Below are 14,871 nucleotides of genomic sequence, written 5' to 3'. Positions count from 1 at the left end.
GTATCACCGTACCGTCGCTCCTGCTCACACCGTACGAGTACGACGGCTGTGGGATGGAACAAAACACTGGATGCGGAGAGAGGAAAGAAAAGGCAGTTGGGAGTAGAAAATGTTGCAATAAGCCATCAGCATCTGTCCAGGGGTAGGACGCTGGTCTCCGCGATGGAGGACGGACGGGACACGTTCTCCTGCTGGTTTGCTGGACTGGGGCTGAGTTCTTCTGGATTATTGGCTGACCATCTAGTGCAGCACTAGTGCTCCTCCGATCCTGTTCTCACGGCCGGCACGGGCGGCATCCCTAGGCCCTAGCTGCCTACCTGCTTGCTATTTCCTGCTTCAAATTGCCTCGTCGATCCTATGTGTTGATTGCAGCCATCCAATAACATCCCTTAATCTTGTATCCCACTGTATATTTAATTTATTTTGACTTCTCTGCAAAGCTTGGTTGGCAAAATAAATACAAACTGCTGCCTGCTATCACACATCCGACTGACCGTTGCCGATCTGAATAACTAGAGTAATTGGCCGGCATCACTAAAAAGCACGACAGAGAGAAATGTTGTGCAATTGTACATGAATTGATTCTAATGCAAAAGCATCAAGAAATGTATATATAGTGGACTGATTTTTGGATCACACAATAATGGCTTGTTTGTATAAAGTAGCATTTATTGTCACATCGACCGGTTTGTAGCACTTGGGTCCGCACAACGCGCAATTGGCCCTGCACTCTTCCCTTGTCTGGTGGCAATACTCTTTCCGGCTTCCGTCCGGGCAGCAATAACATTCTTGCCAGCCATGTCCGAAGAAATCGCACTTCGACACAGAACAAAATATCAAGGTAACCTTGCTCTCATCAAATGATTTTGAGTTGATGGTGTTATTAGCTGTAAGACTTCTAGCATTTAATACTAGAAACCCTGACGCGGCTTTGCCGCGCCCTAGTTGAGTTGGGCCAGTGTGCCACTTTCTGATGGGGTACAAGCGTATTATATTTATTTATGTATACTTACAATCTTGCAGTGGATATGCAGTTGCCGATTAAACGGTTGGAGCATACAAGAGTTTTAGATATAGATATACTACTTAACATACCACTTTTTGATAGATTCATTTTAAATTTTTATTGCACAATTGAAAAAGTTGCTTCATAGAAAATCATGAAAATCCTTCGAAGAATGAATGCAAGAGGAGCCTCTGAAGATTAGAGTTGTGCACTATATGTGGGCAAAAAAAAAAGAACCCAGGATTAATCATTCTTCATGCCTTGATTGGTATAACAGTATGACTTTTCTAAATATTGTATAAAAATCAAGTAGCAAGTAGAATTTACATCATTGGTAAATTTTGTATTGCAGACGTTGCTCTTGATCCTTTTTTTTTGCTTCGTTTTTTATACAAAGAGGCCTTCTTGCTCCTCTTCCACCTTTTTCGTATTGGTTTTCCATCATCCACAAGAGTAAACACTTAAACAATCAAGTTGTCATAAGTTGCCATCTACTAATAGTAAGCTCCAACATTATCCTCACTGCAGAATACGAAACACAGATTGCAAAGTGAATCTGAGTGGTCAATGTTTAGAGGAGAAAATATTGTCAGATTCAGTAAGATGAGTATCCTAATTTTTTAATGCAGGCAGTGGAAGTAACTCCTATTAATTAGAGCGTAAATTTGGTTTTGTAAGCTCTGCTACATGGCAAGAAGCATAAAAAAATTACCAGCGTGTTTGTTCACACTGCTAGCTGCTTACACATTGCAGGTTGCAATGGATGAGTAGCCAGTGTGGTTAGATTAAATGTGGTACCATAACACGAATAGCCAGAGGAACCAGATCATGCTCACATCTTGGCGTAGTGGTTACCCAAGTAAATCTCAAAATTAGTTTACATTTCTGTTCTTTATCTATCATATATAACCATCAACAAGCCCGGAGAAATCAATGTATGACACCAGGATTGGAAAATGAAATTTTGTTGACACCATTTGCAGGACAGGAATAGAAGGAAAACAGGTACCTTCATTGTCGGTACCCTGTAGCAGGGGTACCAACTTCTACTGCAACAAGGCAAGGCTTATGTTGTCATCCATAACTATGTGGTAAGGGGCGGAGCAGCCGGGCCCCACGGGTCAGGCCCTTACCTCAACGGACCAACGGCCCCGAACCCGCACCCCGCTTAGGGAAAGGTCCGGAGACGCATGTCCCTGAGGAAGGGAGGCTCCGAGCCAGCCACCGAGATCTCGGACCCCCCGTGGGGGTCCGGGACCTCCCCGCACCCGTCCGGACCTCCCTCGCGCTTGGATCTAACATACCGCCGGAGGGGGTCCGGAGCCGCCACGTGTTCCGTAGCGCGGGTGCGAGTGCGAGTCCTCCACTGGAAGACTCGCCCACCCACCGCATTCAATGCGGAGGATGGGGCGTGCTCTGCCGCCAGGGCACGCGGGGCAGCCTTTGTCAGGCCTCCCTATAGACCGCATATTACCAAGGTACACAATGAGCCGCCTGCGCCGCTCCCGCTCAGAGCCCGTCTACCGCATTAATTGGATACGACGGCACGGCACTTTTTCATCATGCCGCCTACGCCGCAAGCTACACGGCCCGTTCAGCTACGTGGCAGGCGACGCCGCTAGCTACGCCTGGCGCCGTTTTGACAAGACAGCGCCTGGTCATGCTGAACGGGGGATTCAAGGAGCATGCAAGGAAATCTAGGAGAGAGATCCCCTCTGCCTGCAACGCCATAATGTATGAACAGTACGTTATTTTATCCTGCACCGGTTGGGCCCACCTGTCGGGGACCCAACGGCCATGTACGCGCCTCCCTTGAGATATAAAAGGGAGGCGCTCGCTGTACACAACAGGCAGACTAGAGCACATGCGGACGCACGCTGGACTCAGGTCCAAGCTTTTCCGTCTTGAGCAATACAGCACATAGTGGACGTAGGGTATTACGCTCTGGCGGCCCGAACCACTCTAAACCCGGTGTGTGTTCATCGTGTTCTTGGTGTTCTTGAGCGAGATCGAACTAGGCGCTAGCTAACCCCCGAGTACTCACCCTCTGGGCTTAGGCGGGTGCATTCCGCCACCCGACTGTGGTTTGCCACACCACGACATTCATAAATAAAAGATGCTATACGCTTGGGAGCTTGGCATTTTGTCGAACACCTTGTTGGCAGTGGAGGTAATGTTGACTATGGCCACTGGAGGGATGGTGCAGTAAATAATAAAAGAACTTTGCAGAGCTTTCTTAATACTGAGAAATCTGTAGGAATATGTACTCCAAGCAAACATATTAGTAGCTAATTTGCGCTTCTAATGGTAGATAACATGTAGCTCGTCTTGGTTGTATCAGCTTATTCATCGTATAAATCTGAAAAATCAAACGAATTTAAGGCTGCACAAGAGAAACAGAGAAAAACAGAGCTTGACACCTTTGCTAGCAGCTGCGATGACATGCAAGATCAAGAACCTGTAAAAGAAATGTTTTTTTCTCCACTGTGGAATCCAATAAGCACATGTTGCTAGCTAATCAGATTCTTCACAATAACAGAAGGCTAAAGATTTTTATCAGAACTGCAGTCATGAGTGGGAAGCTCAGACCTGCATGACACAGCATCTCAATCTCATATTCTCATCTGTAGTTTCGATTTGGACCATTTTCTTGATCCCTCTACTGATCTGCACAAACCACAGAAAAACGAACAGAGGGTGTGATGCTTAGCCTGCGCGGGTCTTCAAATTCGTTGGGGCATTTACGCAAGCACAGAGCGTGCACCAGCATCAGACCCGTAGTTAATCTGCAAAAGAATACATAATTACATATACAACATGCAAGAATCGTGAGATTACAAGGCAGCGATGGATGAGCAAAGAGAGGGCAGGTAGCAGCTCACCGTAGCTAGACGACCTGCAGCCACAGGATGGATGAGGTCCACCACGGACCGGCTGGGAAGTTCTGGCTCCGCCGCGCTCCATGGCGACCGTCGCGAGGAGAATGGGAGGTAGTGGCCAAGGTGCTGCAGATCCACCATGACGCCGCGCGCAAAGCGTGGTGGAGCCCGGCGCGGCTGCAACCCGCCGATCCGCCGCCGCTGGGGGCCGGGGCTCTGCGGGTGGGGTCGCCGGAGCATGGCCGCCGGCGCAGGCAGAGGAGCAGCAGGCGGGGGGGGGGCAGTGGTGAGGCGGAGCGAGCTGGCTCGGCCTCGGCACCATAGGGGACGGAGGAGCAGAGGCCACTCCGCCGAGGGTGAGCCGGGCGAGAGCAGGGTGCGCCGCAGGTGGAGTGGAGGTGCCCGGGGCAGCGAACGGGACGGGGCCGCGGCCGGGTCAGCGGCGACGACGCGGGACACCGATGAGGGCGGCGAGGTAGGGGCGGGCAAGCGGCAGAGCAGGGGCGGCGACAAGGCAGGGGGCGGGCGGCGGCGGAGCAAGGTCACGGGTGTAGACGGGAAAGCCGCGGACGGGAGCGGAGGCGTCGGGGCAGAGGACCGAGGAGACGATTTGGACGGAGAGGCGGCCCGATCGGACGGCCGATCTTTTTTCGGGCGACGTGGCGCGACGAGAGGCCAGGGAATGGCCGGAGCGCGGACGCGCTTTCGTGTTTAGAGATTTGCGGTCGACCACCTATACAGATAGTTTTGTTTTCATCAATACTTGTGTCACTCGTATGTATTTTTGCTCCAATAGGTTTAATGACAAGAAGTCAAGAACCTTACCTTGTGCAGTCAGTGATAGGGATCCAAAGAGCAGAGTGAACAAGAACATCTTCATCCACCACACCCATGCCTTCTTCGCGAGCTTGACGTCGATGACCCAGCCGGTGATGGCCAGGTACTCCGACGCGTCGGCGACCTTGAAGCTCTCCATCTCTCCTTCCGCTCTGCTCTTCCCTGAGCGGCGTATCTCTCGATCGGCTGCCGCTGCTGCTACACGATCGGCTGCCGCTGCTTTGGAAGATGGGTCCGTTCAGAGGAGTTTCATTACGTGTGCTTTGGAAGCAGAACTAGTAATGTTGTAAGCAGCAATCTGGCAGAACATAATAAACAGACAATAAATGCCAAAAGCACAACCAAGAATACAAATCAACATGACCCCTCTTGCAATCTTGGGTGATTTATGGGTGCATCTAGTGTGGCCAGCAACAAATGGCAACCCCCACAGTTATAATAAATCTCCGAAAGCCATCAGTCCGGAGCATCGTTAATTTGCTGGCATTGCCTACAGGCTGCAGATGCGCTGTGCGATAGCATACAGATCGTACCTTGAGGCAGCCGGCGATCGGATCCGCGCCCTCGGGATCTGAGAAGCCGAAGCGCGAAACGCAGCAAGGGGAGGCCTCACCGGCGGGCAGCGTCGGAAACCAGAGGCAGGAGAGGAAGGAGTATGTAAATAACACCAAGGGATCGCCTCGCCCGGTCGAATCGCCGTCGGCGGTGCCAGCCAGGGGCAGCCACCACAGGAGGAGGCGGCAATGGCGGTGGCGGGGCGGGTGGTCGAGTTGAAAGAAACTAAAAGAAGGCGACAGCAGGGCAGGAACACGGCGTCACGGGGCGGGCACCAGACAGACAGGCTCGAGATGGAGTGAGCGGGCGCGACGCACCGGCAAGGCGGATGTTATAGCATTGGCATGGCGGCATGGTGCACGGTAGTGGGGCGGCCCCGGGTGGCGGTGGCACGTGCGTCCACGCCGCGGCCGCGGGACGGGGACGGGAGGGGAGGGGAGGGGAGTGGTGGGGTATTTTTTCCCGGGTGTCTGGTCTGGTTCTGGTATTGGAGGGAAGCGTGTGGCGATGGGGGTGTTGGGGTGGCCGTGGTGGCCGGTGGGGTTGGGGGATCTGCCGACCTGCACCTGATCATCTGATCTGATGTGCTGCTTCGTTGCGGCTTTTTCGTCAGGGATTCAGGTCAGGATGGATGATGGGATGGGTCTAGTCCTGGACGGCACCGAAAAGCCTCTTTCCGGATGGGCCGGGCTATCCTCTTTCGCCGCCGGGAGCCTGTGGCGCCGATGATTGCCACAGCTCAGATCAGGTGTTGGGCCGCTTTCTACGACGATTTGGCAGCCAATCATGCGCTTTCTGCGACGATTTGGCTGTTTTACCTCTTAATTAAGAAGAAAACTGACTAGCATCAATCTTGCAGATAGATAGCTTTTTCAACTTATATATATGGTACACCACCATCAGATGAAATTTCCATAGTGCACTGACTGTTTGAGAACTAAACACATTACTCTACATTTCAGAGGAAAATGTACAAGGAGCATATTGTAGACATCAGACTTCAGTGAAATCCATGCTGCTCGTTGGTGGGGCAGTGCATCCGGTTTCTTCTATTCCATTAGTCCTGCTTCCAGAGGACAGATCACAGCTTGCAGAAACAATGCTACTAGACACATTTGATTCACTGTTTCTGCTTCCAGAGACTGCATGGCTATTTTGTACAGGGTTCCTGATACCTGAACATTGACGGCCAGGTCTTCCAGTGTTCCGATTTCCAAGAATCTCCAGCTTTTTAGCCTTATGTTTTTTCCCTCCAATGTGGGCACCGAAATTGAATTCAGTAACACAATCAACCTTGCAAATTTTGCACCAAAAAGAAGGTACCACGTTTGGTCTGGGGCATTGCAAAATCTGGGAAGGAAGATGTGGAACTTTCACTTTTTTCTTGATGGGGTACCAAGCTGTCTGTCTCTGTACAGCAGAGCAACTAAAACTAGACTGCTGTTGAGGTACAGTGCTATCTGGGGCTAACTTTCTCCTAAAATCATCAGATATTGAATCTGTACCAACCTCCTGAAATTGATTTTTTTTTTTACACAATCAAAATTAGTAATGAACAATTTTCACAATTAAAAGTATCAATGTGATGCGAAATAATGAATAGCACATAAACCAAATATCATGGTTCCAGACAACATAGTACTCCAGAAGAAACAAATGACTGACAACTATAAATTTAAATACATAATATAACCAATCTTATGATCTGAAGAAAATTGATTTGTAAAATGTTCATAATTGGAAGGTGAAAGAAATAGGTAAGAAGTCAGCAACCAAGCATATTTTAAGCAAATCCATAGCCAGAACCATAGTCTGCAAGGAGCAAGGTCAGATCATATTGATTATGGAAAGTCCTTTATGAAGCTGGGCCTTTTGGTAATAGTCAAAGTTTTGCCTTTGAACAAGCGGAGGTCCAAGCGAAAACAATATTACTTTGCATTGCTGGCTTACATTGCACAAACAGAATAAGGACATGACTAGAAATATGAAAGAGAAACTATAGAGCTAAACTGCTGCCAAAGCATGTATCATCTGAGCTCTGTTAATGTGTCCTAGGTAGTTTCAAGTGTCATGGTTGAGAATGAAAAAAAAACAGAAAATAGAAAGCGAACATCAATTGTGAGCCTATCTTTGTGTGCAACTCTCCTATTGACTATTCGATCATATTCAGCTATATGCTGGGTTTATGGAAGAAATTAATCTACTTCCAATTTAAATAATTTAGGACCAATGGAAAATAACTGTTTAGTCAAATAAAATCCTTAAATTCTTCTGTAGATTACACATTTCCGATCCCTGAAGAATATTTCTCAGTGTTGTACAGCATAATAGAGGTCATAAAAAAAACTTACTTTCTGCCACTCAGGGGCTCCATTGAGGGCAACCAGCAGATGAGGGTGAGTCCTCTCCAATCTCTTACGATACTCCATTTCTCTCCAAAGAGCTTCCTCAAAGATAATAGTAGGAAAGGCCGATGCACTGGATCTCTGCATGGCTGAAGGCCTAATCACACCTAGTGATTGAAAGAACTACTTATTCCTCAGCCAGCAAAGGACCCCTTCACTTAATTTGCCCAGATTTCTCGGCATCTACAACAGCCAGTGGTCACCAATTCAAAGGTCTAATCCAGGGCAGACATAACACAGGCATGAGCATGAAGTTTAATTCACATGGATTTGGAATATGTACTGCAGAAGAAAACGAGCGGAGCGATACGAGAAACCTAGAGCCTCCGCACCGGTGAAGACGGAAGTCGACAAAGGTCCAGATGAATCCCCTCTGCAGTTTGCACGCCCGACGGCAAGGAATTGTAAGCAAGGGAGATGGGGATGCCTGGATCTGCGCGGTGGAAGGTTGAGAGAGCCTGCAAAATTTGGAGGGACAGGGCTAGAGATGAGCCCGTAGGCTTCTAGTTTCATTTTAACTAGGTATATGCACATGTGTTGCTACGGGCAACAAAAGTTTTCATTGCAATATAGTGTATGGACAATATGCTATTGTAAGGCTAATTGAGATCTAAAAAGTAGATCATGTAATCATATCTTGAAAAGTACGATATGACCATACAGCAAAATATTTTCACATTCTGCTCAAGAACTTGATGCAACTTGACTTTAACAAATATAATAACTACAATTTTTCAAATGGAAATCCACTCTAAAACAATGAAAAATTGGTGTTGTAGATCTGTGTATCAAAAAATATGGGACCCTGACAAATAAAAGATGATCATATCATATATTCTACATATTTTTTGTTACCCTATTTTAAGTTTTCTTTCAAACACCATTGCTATCCAGGAAGTGCTTGACTCTTTGAATCTACGCAGCACTGGACGAGAATGAAACTGACAAGTTGATGTTACACATCAACAGGTGAAGAAACTACACCTGATCTGTAATGCTTCATGTACCTTCTTGCAAAGGTCTCCACTTATAATTCCTATTTCTCTAACTGGGCAAGAAATAAAAAAGCCAAGAATCACTAAGAACAAAATAGAAACATGGCATCATGGAATCGCCAAGGGAAAGATCATTAAATGATGTTGACAGGAGAGAGCAAAAAAATTTCAAAATTCACAGTTAGTACCTATATATAGGTATAGATCTTTCATTGCAATACAAAAAAAATGGTTCTGGATTGTGCATGTACCTGGATGAATCTCCCCTTTAAATTCTTGTCTCTATTTTGTGGTACAGAAATAACTTTTAAAGTGATCTTCCCTTTTAATTCTTGTCTCTCTACCTGTGGTACAGAAATAATTGCTGAAGTGATCCTCCCTTTAGAGCAGTGTTGCATAAGACATCAATTTACAGTTCTATCGATTGTTGTCGGATAATTGATGTTGGATGAAAATGCACATTAAAGACCCCTTATTTTCCAATGAAATGAACCAATGAACAGTTGAACACACAATCAACACAATATAACTAACTTGATAGTGAGACATAGAAACACACAAGTACTCTTCTTTCTCCAGAGACATACATCTTAAAATCTTACAGCAGTAACTAATGGCTAACGGAATGTCTGATCGTCTATATTCGAATCGCATGGTCTGGCTCTAATAGATCACAGAATCCACTTATGATCTTACAGTTGAATTCAACTGAAGAAGCACCCACGATTTACTCGCTACAGGAGAGAAGCAGGACCGATTTACTCGCTTGGTGGGGCAGCACATTGGGATGGCTGGACGGCGTTGGGGAGCATGTAACCCAAGCAGGTTAGGTTCTTTACAAAACAAAAACTGCAACATGTACACCACTATAATACAATCATGAAAATGACAGGCCAGTCATGTTTGCAGGCAAGATTGGCCTTTAATATAGTAAATCTTGCACATTGGGGGCGCAAAAACCTACAAATTATCTGTTGTCGTCATAGTACTACAAATAAATTATCAGCCTAATTTATTTTCGTGAGAGTAAAAAGACTTGGCAATTTACAGCAGCACTACCAAAGAATTAAGCACTATAAAATCCAAGCAGGGAACAAAAACTCTGTGGACCAAATTTGCACCTAATATAATCACTGATAATATGTACTGCATTTAAGTTATCGGAAGACCATGTGACAGGGGCGAAGCCAGACCGTGGAACCACCGGGTTCTAGCATAAACGGGGACGTGGTCATCAACACTATTAACACCAATATACAGTGTTTTCTATTAAAATCTTCCGAACTCGTCGGGGTCGACGGACCCCGATGGCAAGCTTGAGCTCCGCCCCTGCCATGTGAGATGACATGCTTAAAAAAATAGAATCCAGTCATCAGTATATATACCAATATAGCCTGAATATCAACAGCTTGAAGGTGCTAAACATTCCAATTCTGTAGCTTCAGGTGCGCAGAACAAAATCCACACTTATAGCTCCATCAGATTAACAGGGTAACAAACAGCTGTCACGAGAGCAAGCAAAATATTGAGATTACTAAGCACCTGAACCAGGAAATAAAGCATAATTAATCAGGAAGAAAAAATGTGAGTACAGACTTCGCATAGGATTAGAAAACATGTCTGGTTCTTCATGGCCAGTGATCAACTTTGTCCAACAAATAAAATAAAAAAGGCCAAATTAGAGGAGATGATCAATGATGTTCACTGAAAAGCCCTTGAGTGAATTTGAGTACATGTTGGAATGGATAGAGTAGAACAGGGGATGATACGCATGGCATGACCTTAATGCAAAATGGGAAAGCGATATATACAACTAAATAGCTGATTGTCCTTTGCAATAGTTACATAGCTATACATCAATAATTATAGGAGCCTATTTTCAGAAGATTAAACAAACACAGAGGAACAAATACTTTGTTAGCATGTCCAGTTTCAGGCCGCCAGTGTACTCCGGGCGGGCGGGGCGTGCGTGCAAATCATTGACACTACAGATACAAAATAGCTTTGATGTTTTGTGTTCATGGTGGATGGGAGATCTGGCCGGCACCATCCACGGTGCCATCTAGGAGCCCGTGTGAGGAGGAGGACAGGAAGAGGAGAGCCAGGGGATCTCTTGTGTGCTCACCGGGCACCGAGACGAAGAACTCCGGCGGGAATTTGGTCGGTGGCCGGCGACGAGCTCCGACAGGGGCGGCTTGGGCCTTTGTCTGACGGAGGCGCTCCGGGCCGAGGGACAGGCAGCGAGGACCGGCGGGGCAGGAGCGTCTTGGCTAGGAGGAATTCGCGGCGATGGCGACTTCTCACCGGCCCAAGCGGGGGAGGGGAGCGGCTACGCCTGCTAATGGGTCGGGGGGAAACGGATTTTTTGGGGCCGGTTGATACGGGGGGTGCGTGTGGATGGGTGGAAACGGGTTCTCTATATCAAAGGTTGGGGTTAGGGATAAGATGGATTGGAGTGGGGGGGGGGGGGGGGGGAGAAGACCTGCATCTGCAAGGCGCTCCGCCGCGGCGGGCGCCGCGCCGCGCGGCCACCCGGGGCACCAGCTGCTCGAGTCCGAGGAGGTGTGCCGGCTCGGCGTGCGCGCACGGCCGCTCGACCACGACGCGCCGCTCAAGCCCGGGAAGCTCTACTTCCTCGTCGAGATCCCGCGCGGCGGCCGCGGCGGCACCATCCGTTCCACTCGTCCGGCCACTCATCCCGTCATCCGCCATGGCGGCCTCCTTCCTCCGCCCCCTACTCCCCCCAAACCCATCCTCTCCGCCCGCTGGCCTCACCTCCCCGCTGCCCCCGCCATCAGCACCACCACCGTTCGCTGCACCGCCGCGCCAAAACCGGCAACCTCCACGCCGAAACCCAGCCAAGAGGAGGCCGTCAGCCGAGAACTGCAGCAAGTGCCGCAAGAACCCAGCGAGCGGCCACTCCGGACGAGGCGAACGCCAATCCCAACACATCCCCGACAAGGAGACCCCGGCGGCGGCGGAGGCGACCACCTCCTTCGCGGTGGCGCGGCGGGTGCCGTCCGCCATCTCCCCGGACCGGCGGCGGCGGACGGCGCTGACCGGCGGCGACCACCTCCTTCGTGGTGGCGCACCAAGGAGCTGCCCCTGGAGAAGCGCCGCCGCCCGTACGGCGCCGAAGATGGTGGCGGCGCTCGCCTTCCTGCCGAGGCAGAGTACCCGGGGCTCTTGGCGGGCGCGCGGGCCTCGTGCCCGCACGGCGGCGGGGTCGCGGACGCCGGCCACCGGTACGTGTTCTAGCTGCCGTCGGACACCTTGGCCCACGCGGCCGCGCCCGCGGCGCCGGACCTCCTCTTCTCCGGCGCGGACGCCGGCGGACCTCGCCCTGCTAGTCTCCAGGGAGTAGGCCGGGCTCTGGAACGCGACCGCGAGCGTTCGCGTCGTCGTAGTGGCGCTCCCGCAGGAAGCCGCGGCTTCGATGGCGACGGCATTGTGCTGCGGTGGGCGCGACCGCTCGGTAGAGGCGGGCGGCCTCGAGGCAAGGACCGACGCGGAGGAGATGGAGGTGGGTTTGGGGAAGGTTTTAAATCTCCCGCTATAGCTATTTGAGGTATGGTTCCGCTATTTGAACTCGTGTGTATTTTAGTTGTTATAGCCCGCTATAGCCTCATTTAGCCCGCTATTAGCTATTTTTTGAATCCAACCGCTAAATCTCTTAGCCCGCTATTTAAAACCATGTTGAGGGAGGGCGTCAGGTAGCGTGTTGGGTTAAACCCATTTGAGATGGGGGCGGGTTGAGTCGGGTGAGAAGCTAATTGAATGGGTGGAATTGGGTCGAGGTAATCACCTGCTTATATTTGGGTGTGGTTGGATTTGGAACGGGTTAAAGACCATTAGCAGGCCTAGGAGCGGCGGAGGAGGAGGAGATCCTAACGATGGTAAAAACGCAAGGGTCAAAAGCGTTTCTATCCTTTTGCAGCTGAAATGATGATTTTGTCTTTATTCTTTTAACTCTGTGATTTTACGCAAATGAAAGTAGAATTTATTCCTAGTCTGTTAAATTCTACTAACGGTGTTTTCATCGCACCCATATGAATTCTGCCGATGACATTTTCAGTGTTTTCATGTGCCGAATTAATTGTTTTAATCTACAGCAGTCCTCACCCCTTCTTTTATAAATTGTTAGCAAAATATCATTGTTCGCCTACACGACCATTTATACTCTTTACATAGTGTGTAAACGCTACTCGATGAGTAGCTGTGTAGAGCGATTAGCCGTGTAAAGCCGTATAAATCCGATTCGACCGTTTATAAGGCCATTTAAACAGTCATGTATTCCGATTATTTACTACACGGTGGGTGACCGACTGTTCACCGTTTAACGTTTAGGCTAACATTGAAAAATATATAACAGAACATTAGAACACTAGTATACATCAGTGAAAAACACACGGCAGAGGTGAACATGCATTATAAGCCTGAGAGAACATGGTGCTCGACTTGTGGTCTACAATTACTTAGTTTACTTATAGAGGCGGTGTTTAATTTGTTACAGCATAATTTAATTTGTGTGGTAGTTAATAAAGAGAAAAATACATTAAAGGTATAGTAACTCGCATGGTGTGTAAAAACATATTGGGTAGAAGGTTTGGGCTCCATCCAAGTGCAAGTTCTTTATGTGGATCATGCTGCAAAATTGGGTTTGGACTGCAGATCGACTGCTCCCGAGGGAATGGCCCAATTGCTACTTTTGTCAACTTTGTTGGAGGAACCTAGAAACTGCAGTGCACCTATTTTCTGAATGCCCGACCACTCGTGCCATTTGGAGTAGCATCAGTTCTTGGTGCTCCTGGACAGCGATGAACCCGTCATGCTGGAGGGCTACGGATGATCTGGAGGTCTGGTTTTTTGAGCTGATGGGTACCTCCAACAGTCCTGCAGCGAAAGGTGCTCGTTCTTTGGCAATTTTGGTCACCTAGACCATCTGGTGCGAACGCAATCGCCAAGTTTTTAATGAGGAAGTGAAGTCAACAGCAAGAATCATCGATGAAATTAAAGAGGCCTCTAGGCTGTGGATTTCAGCTAGTGCTAAACACTTGGCCTTTCTAGTAGATCGTCACATAAGCGAGTAAGATGTAATTTTTCCTTCTTCTCTGGTCGTGGAGCTATTCCGATGCTCCAGCCTAGTTCGTTTCAGACTAGGTCTTTTGGCGCCTTTGGCATCTGTATTGCTACTCTTCCTTATTAATTAAAGCCAGGAAGCTGTCCTGGATTTTTTGGGGAAAAAAAGAACGTGTTTGACAATATCATCTTTCTGGTAACCTCCCTCTACACCTTGCCACTGGCGGCCCAGCCACCGCGTGATGCCTTCTCCACCGCACGTTAATTGTCATATCACTTCGCTTGGCTGTGGCTGGTGGATGGTGTTGATTTGTTATGAGAGAAAAATATTACTAGCTGGCTAGTAGCTGGTGGTTGGTGCTGATTTGGTATAAACAAAAAGCACTGTTGTTTGATTGGCTGACAAGCCAAGCGAAAAGTTACACTACGCTAATCCATCCTGGCTAATCGTATGTGACCGTTTCTGTGCCAGCCTTTCACCGTGTATGGCACTCGCCACGCTAATCCATCTTGGCTCGGCGCTCCTACGGTCCTACCCCACCGTCCACTACGGAAACAGTCAATTTGCAAGCTAGAAAACACTCGGCAAAAGGTCTGCCGAGTGCCACCTCTCTATAACTCACTCGGCCTCAATTTTGACAGCAAATAGCTTTTTACCGAGTGTTTTTTTTATCGAGCACTCGACAAAGAGTTTGCTGAGTGTTGTATCGGCTCTCGGTAAGAAAAAAATGTATGGGAACAGCGAGGAGACGGCGATGGCATCTTTGCGAGTGTCATGACGGAGGAATATTTGGTAAAGATCAGGACTTTGCTGAGTGTAATTGCATTGACACTCGGCAAAGGCTCCAGCTTTATTGAGTGTCAAAGGAAAAGCACTCGGTAAAGTTGGAGCCTTTGCCGAGTGTCACTAACGGACACTCGACAAAGTTTTAACGGCCAGCGCTGTGCTTGACGGTCGTTGCACATGGCGGGCACATGACGATGTTTTACCGTGTGTTTAATGTTAGCCAAATGTTTTGTGGTTGTTTGTTGAATGCTATTTTTCCTGCACTCGGCAAATCTGACTTTTTCTGACTGTTTATCTTATAACACTCGGCAAAAAAGTTGTTTGCCGA

General features: G+C 48.5%; 1 protein-coding gene, 1 long non-coding RNA gene and 1 pseudogene across 15 annotated transcripts; 1 reads left to right on the top strand and 2 right to left on the bottom strand.

Annotated features, from left to right (window-relative positions):
• Nucleotides 1-1,374: 1,374 nt before the first annotated feature.
• Nucleotides 1,375-4,163, bottom strand: LOC120693203. 2 transcript variants are annotated; one of them, XR_005682921.1, is made up of 3 exons: nucleotides 3,889-4,163; nucleotides 3,108-3,792; nucleotides 1,375-2,015 (listed from the first exon to the last, which is right to left on the bottom strand). It is a non-coding gene; the product is annotated as an uncharacterized LOC120693203 (long non-coding RNA). The 2 variants fall into 2 exon arrangements; XR_005682920.1 differs by having other exon boundaries at nucleotides 1,375-1,528.
• Nucleotides 4,164-6,119: 1,956 nt separating this feature from the next.
• Nucleotides 6,120-11,084, bottom strand: LOC120690653 (zinc finger RNA-binding protein-like). 12 transcript variants are annotated; one of them, XM_039973386.1, is made up of 7 exons: nucleotides 10,803-11,084; nucleotides 10,063-10,179; nucleotides 8,929-9,021; nucleotides 8,667-8,730; nucleotides 8,000-8,140; nucleotides 7,629-7,865; nucleotides 6,120-6,789 (listed from the first exon to the last, which is right to left on the bottom strand). In XM_039973386.1, the coding sequence occupies exons 6-7, from the start codon at nucleotides 7,767-7,769 to the stop codon at nucleotides 6,271-6,273; spliced, it is 660 nt and encodes a 219-aa protein (XP_039829320.1). In that variant the 5' UTR covers nucleotides 7,770-7,865; nucleotides 8,000-8,140; nucleotides 8,667-8,730; nucleotides 8,929-9,021; nucleotides 10,063-10,179; nucleotides 10,803-11,084; the 3' UTR covers nucleotides 6,120-6,270. The 12 variants fall into 12 exon arrangements, with proteins under 12 accessions (XP_039829320.1, XP_039829319.1, XP_039829317.1 ...); XM_039973385.1 differs by having other exon boundaries at nucleotides 8,929-10,179; XM_039973383.1 differs by having other exon boundaries at nucleotides 8,000-8,730.
• A 153-nt stretch (nucleotides 11,085-11,237) lies between these two features.
• LOC120690654 lies at nucleotides 11,238-13,939 on the top strand (annotated as a pseudogene). The gene is made up of 2 exons (XR_005681854.1): nucleotides 11,238-12,245; nucleotides 13,349-13,939. The product of XR_005681854.1 is annotated as a translation initiation factor IF-2-like (transcript).
• Nucleotides 13,940-14,871: the final 932 nt, after the last annotated feature.

The sequence above is a fragment of the Panicum virgatum genome, chromosome 9N (genome assembly GCF_016808335.1).
Source record: "Panicum virgatum strain AP13 chromosome 9N, P.virgatum_v5, whole genome shotgun sequence".
Lineage (NCBI taxonomy): Eukaryota > Viridiplantae > Streptophyta > Magnoliopsida > Poales > Poaceae > Panicum > Panicum virgatum.
This window is presented reverse-complemented; position numbering and strand designations above follow the sequence as displayed.

Excerpts from the sequence above, each read along its gene's own strand:
- LOC120690653 (XM_039973380.1), bottom strand. The coding sequence starts at position 7,769 with ATGCAGAGATCCAGTGCATCGGCCTTTCCTACTATTATCTTTGAGGAA. Across the intron at positions 6,790-7,628 it reads GAGCCCCTGAGTGGCAGAAA|GAGGTTGGTACAGATTCAAT; the intron begins GTAAGTTTTTTT and ends AATCAATTTCAG.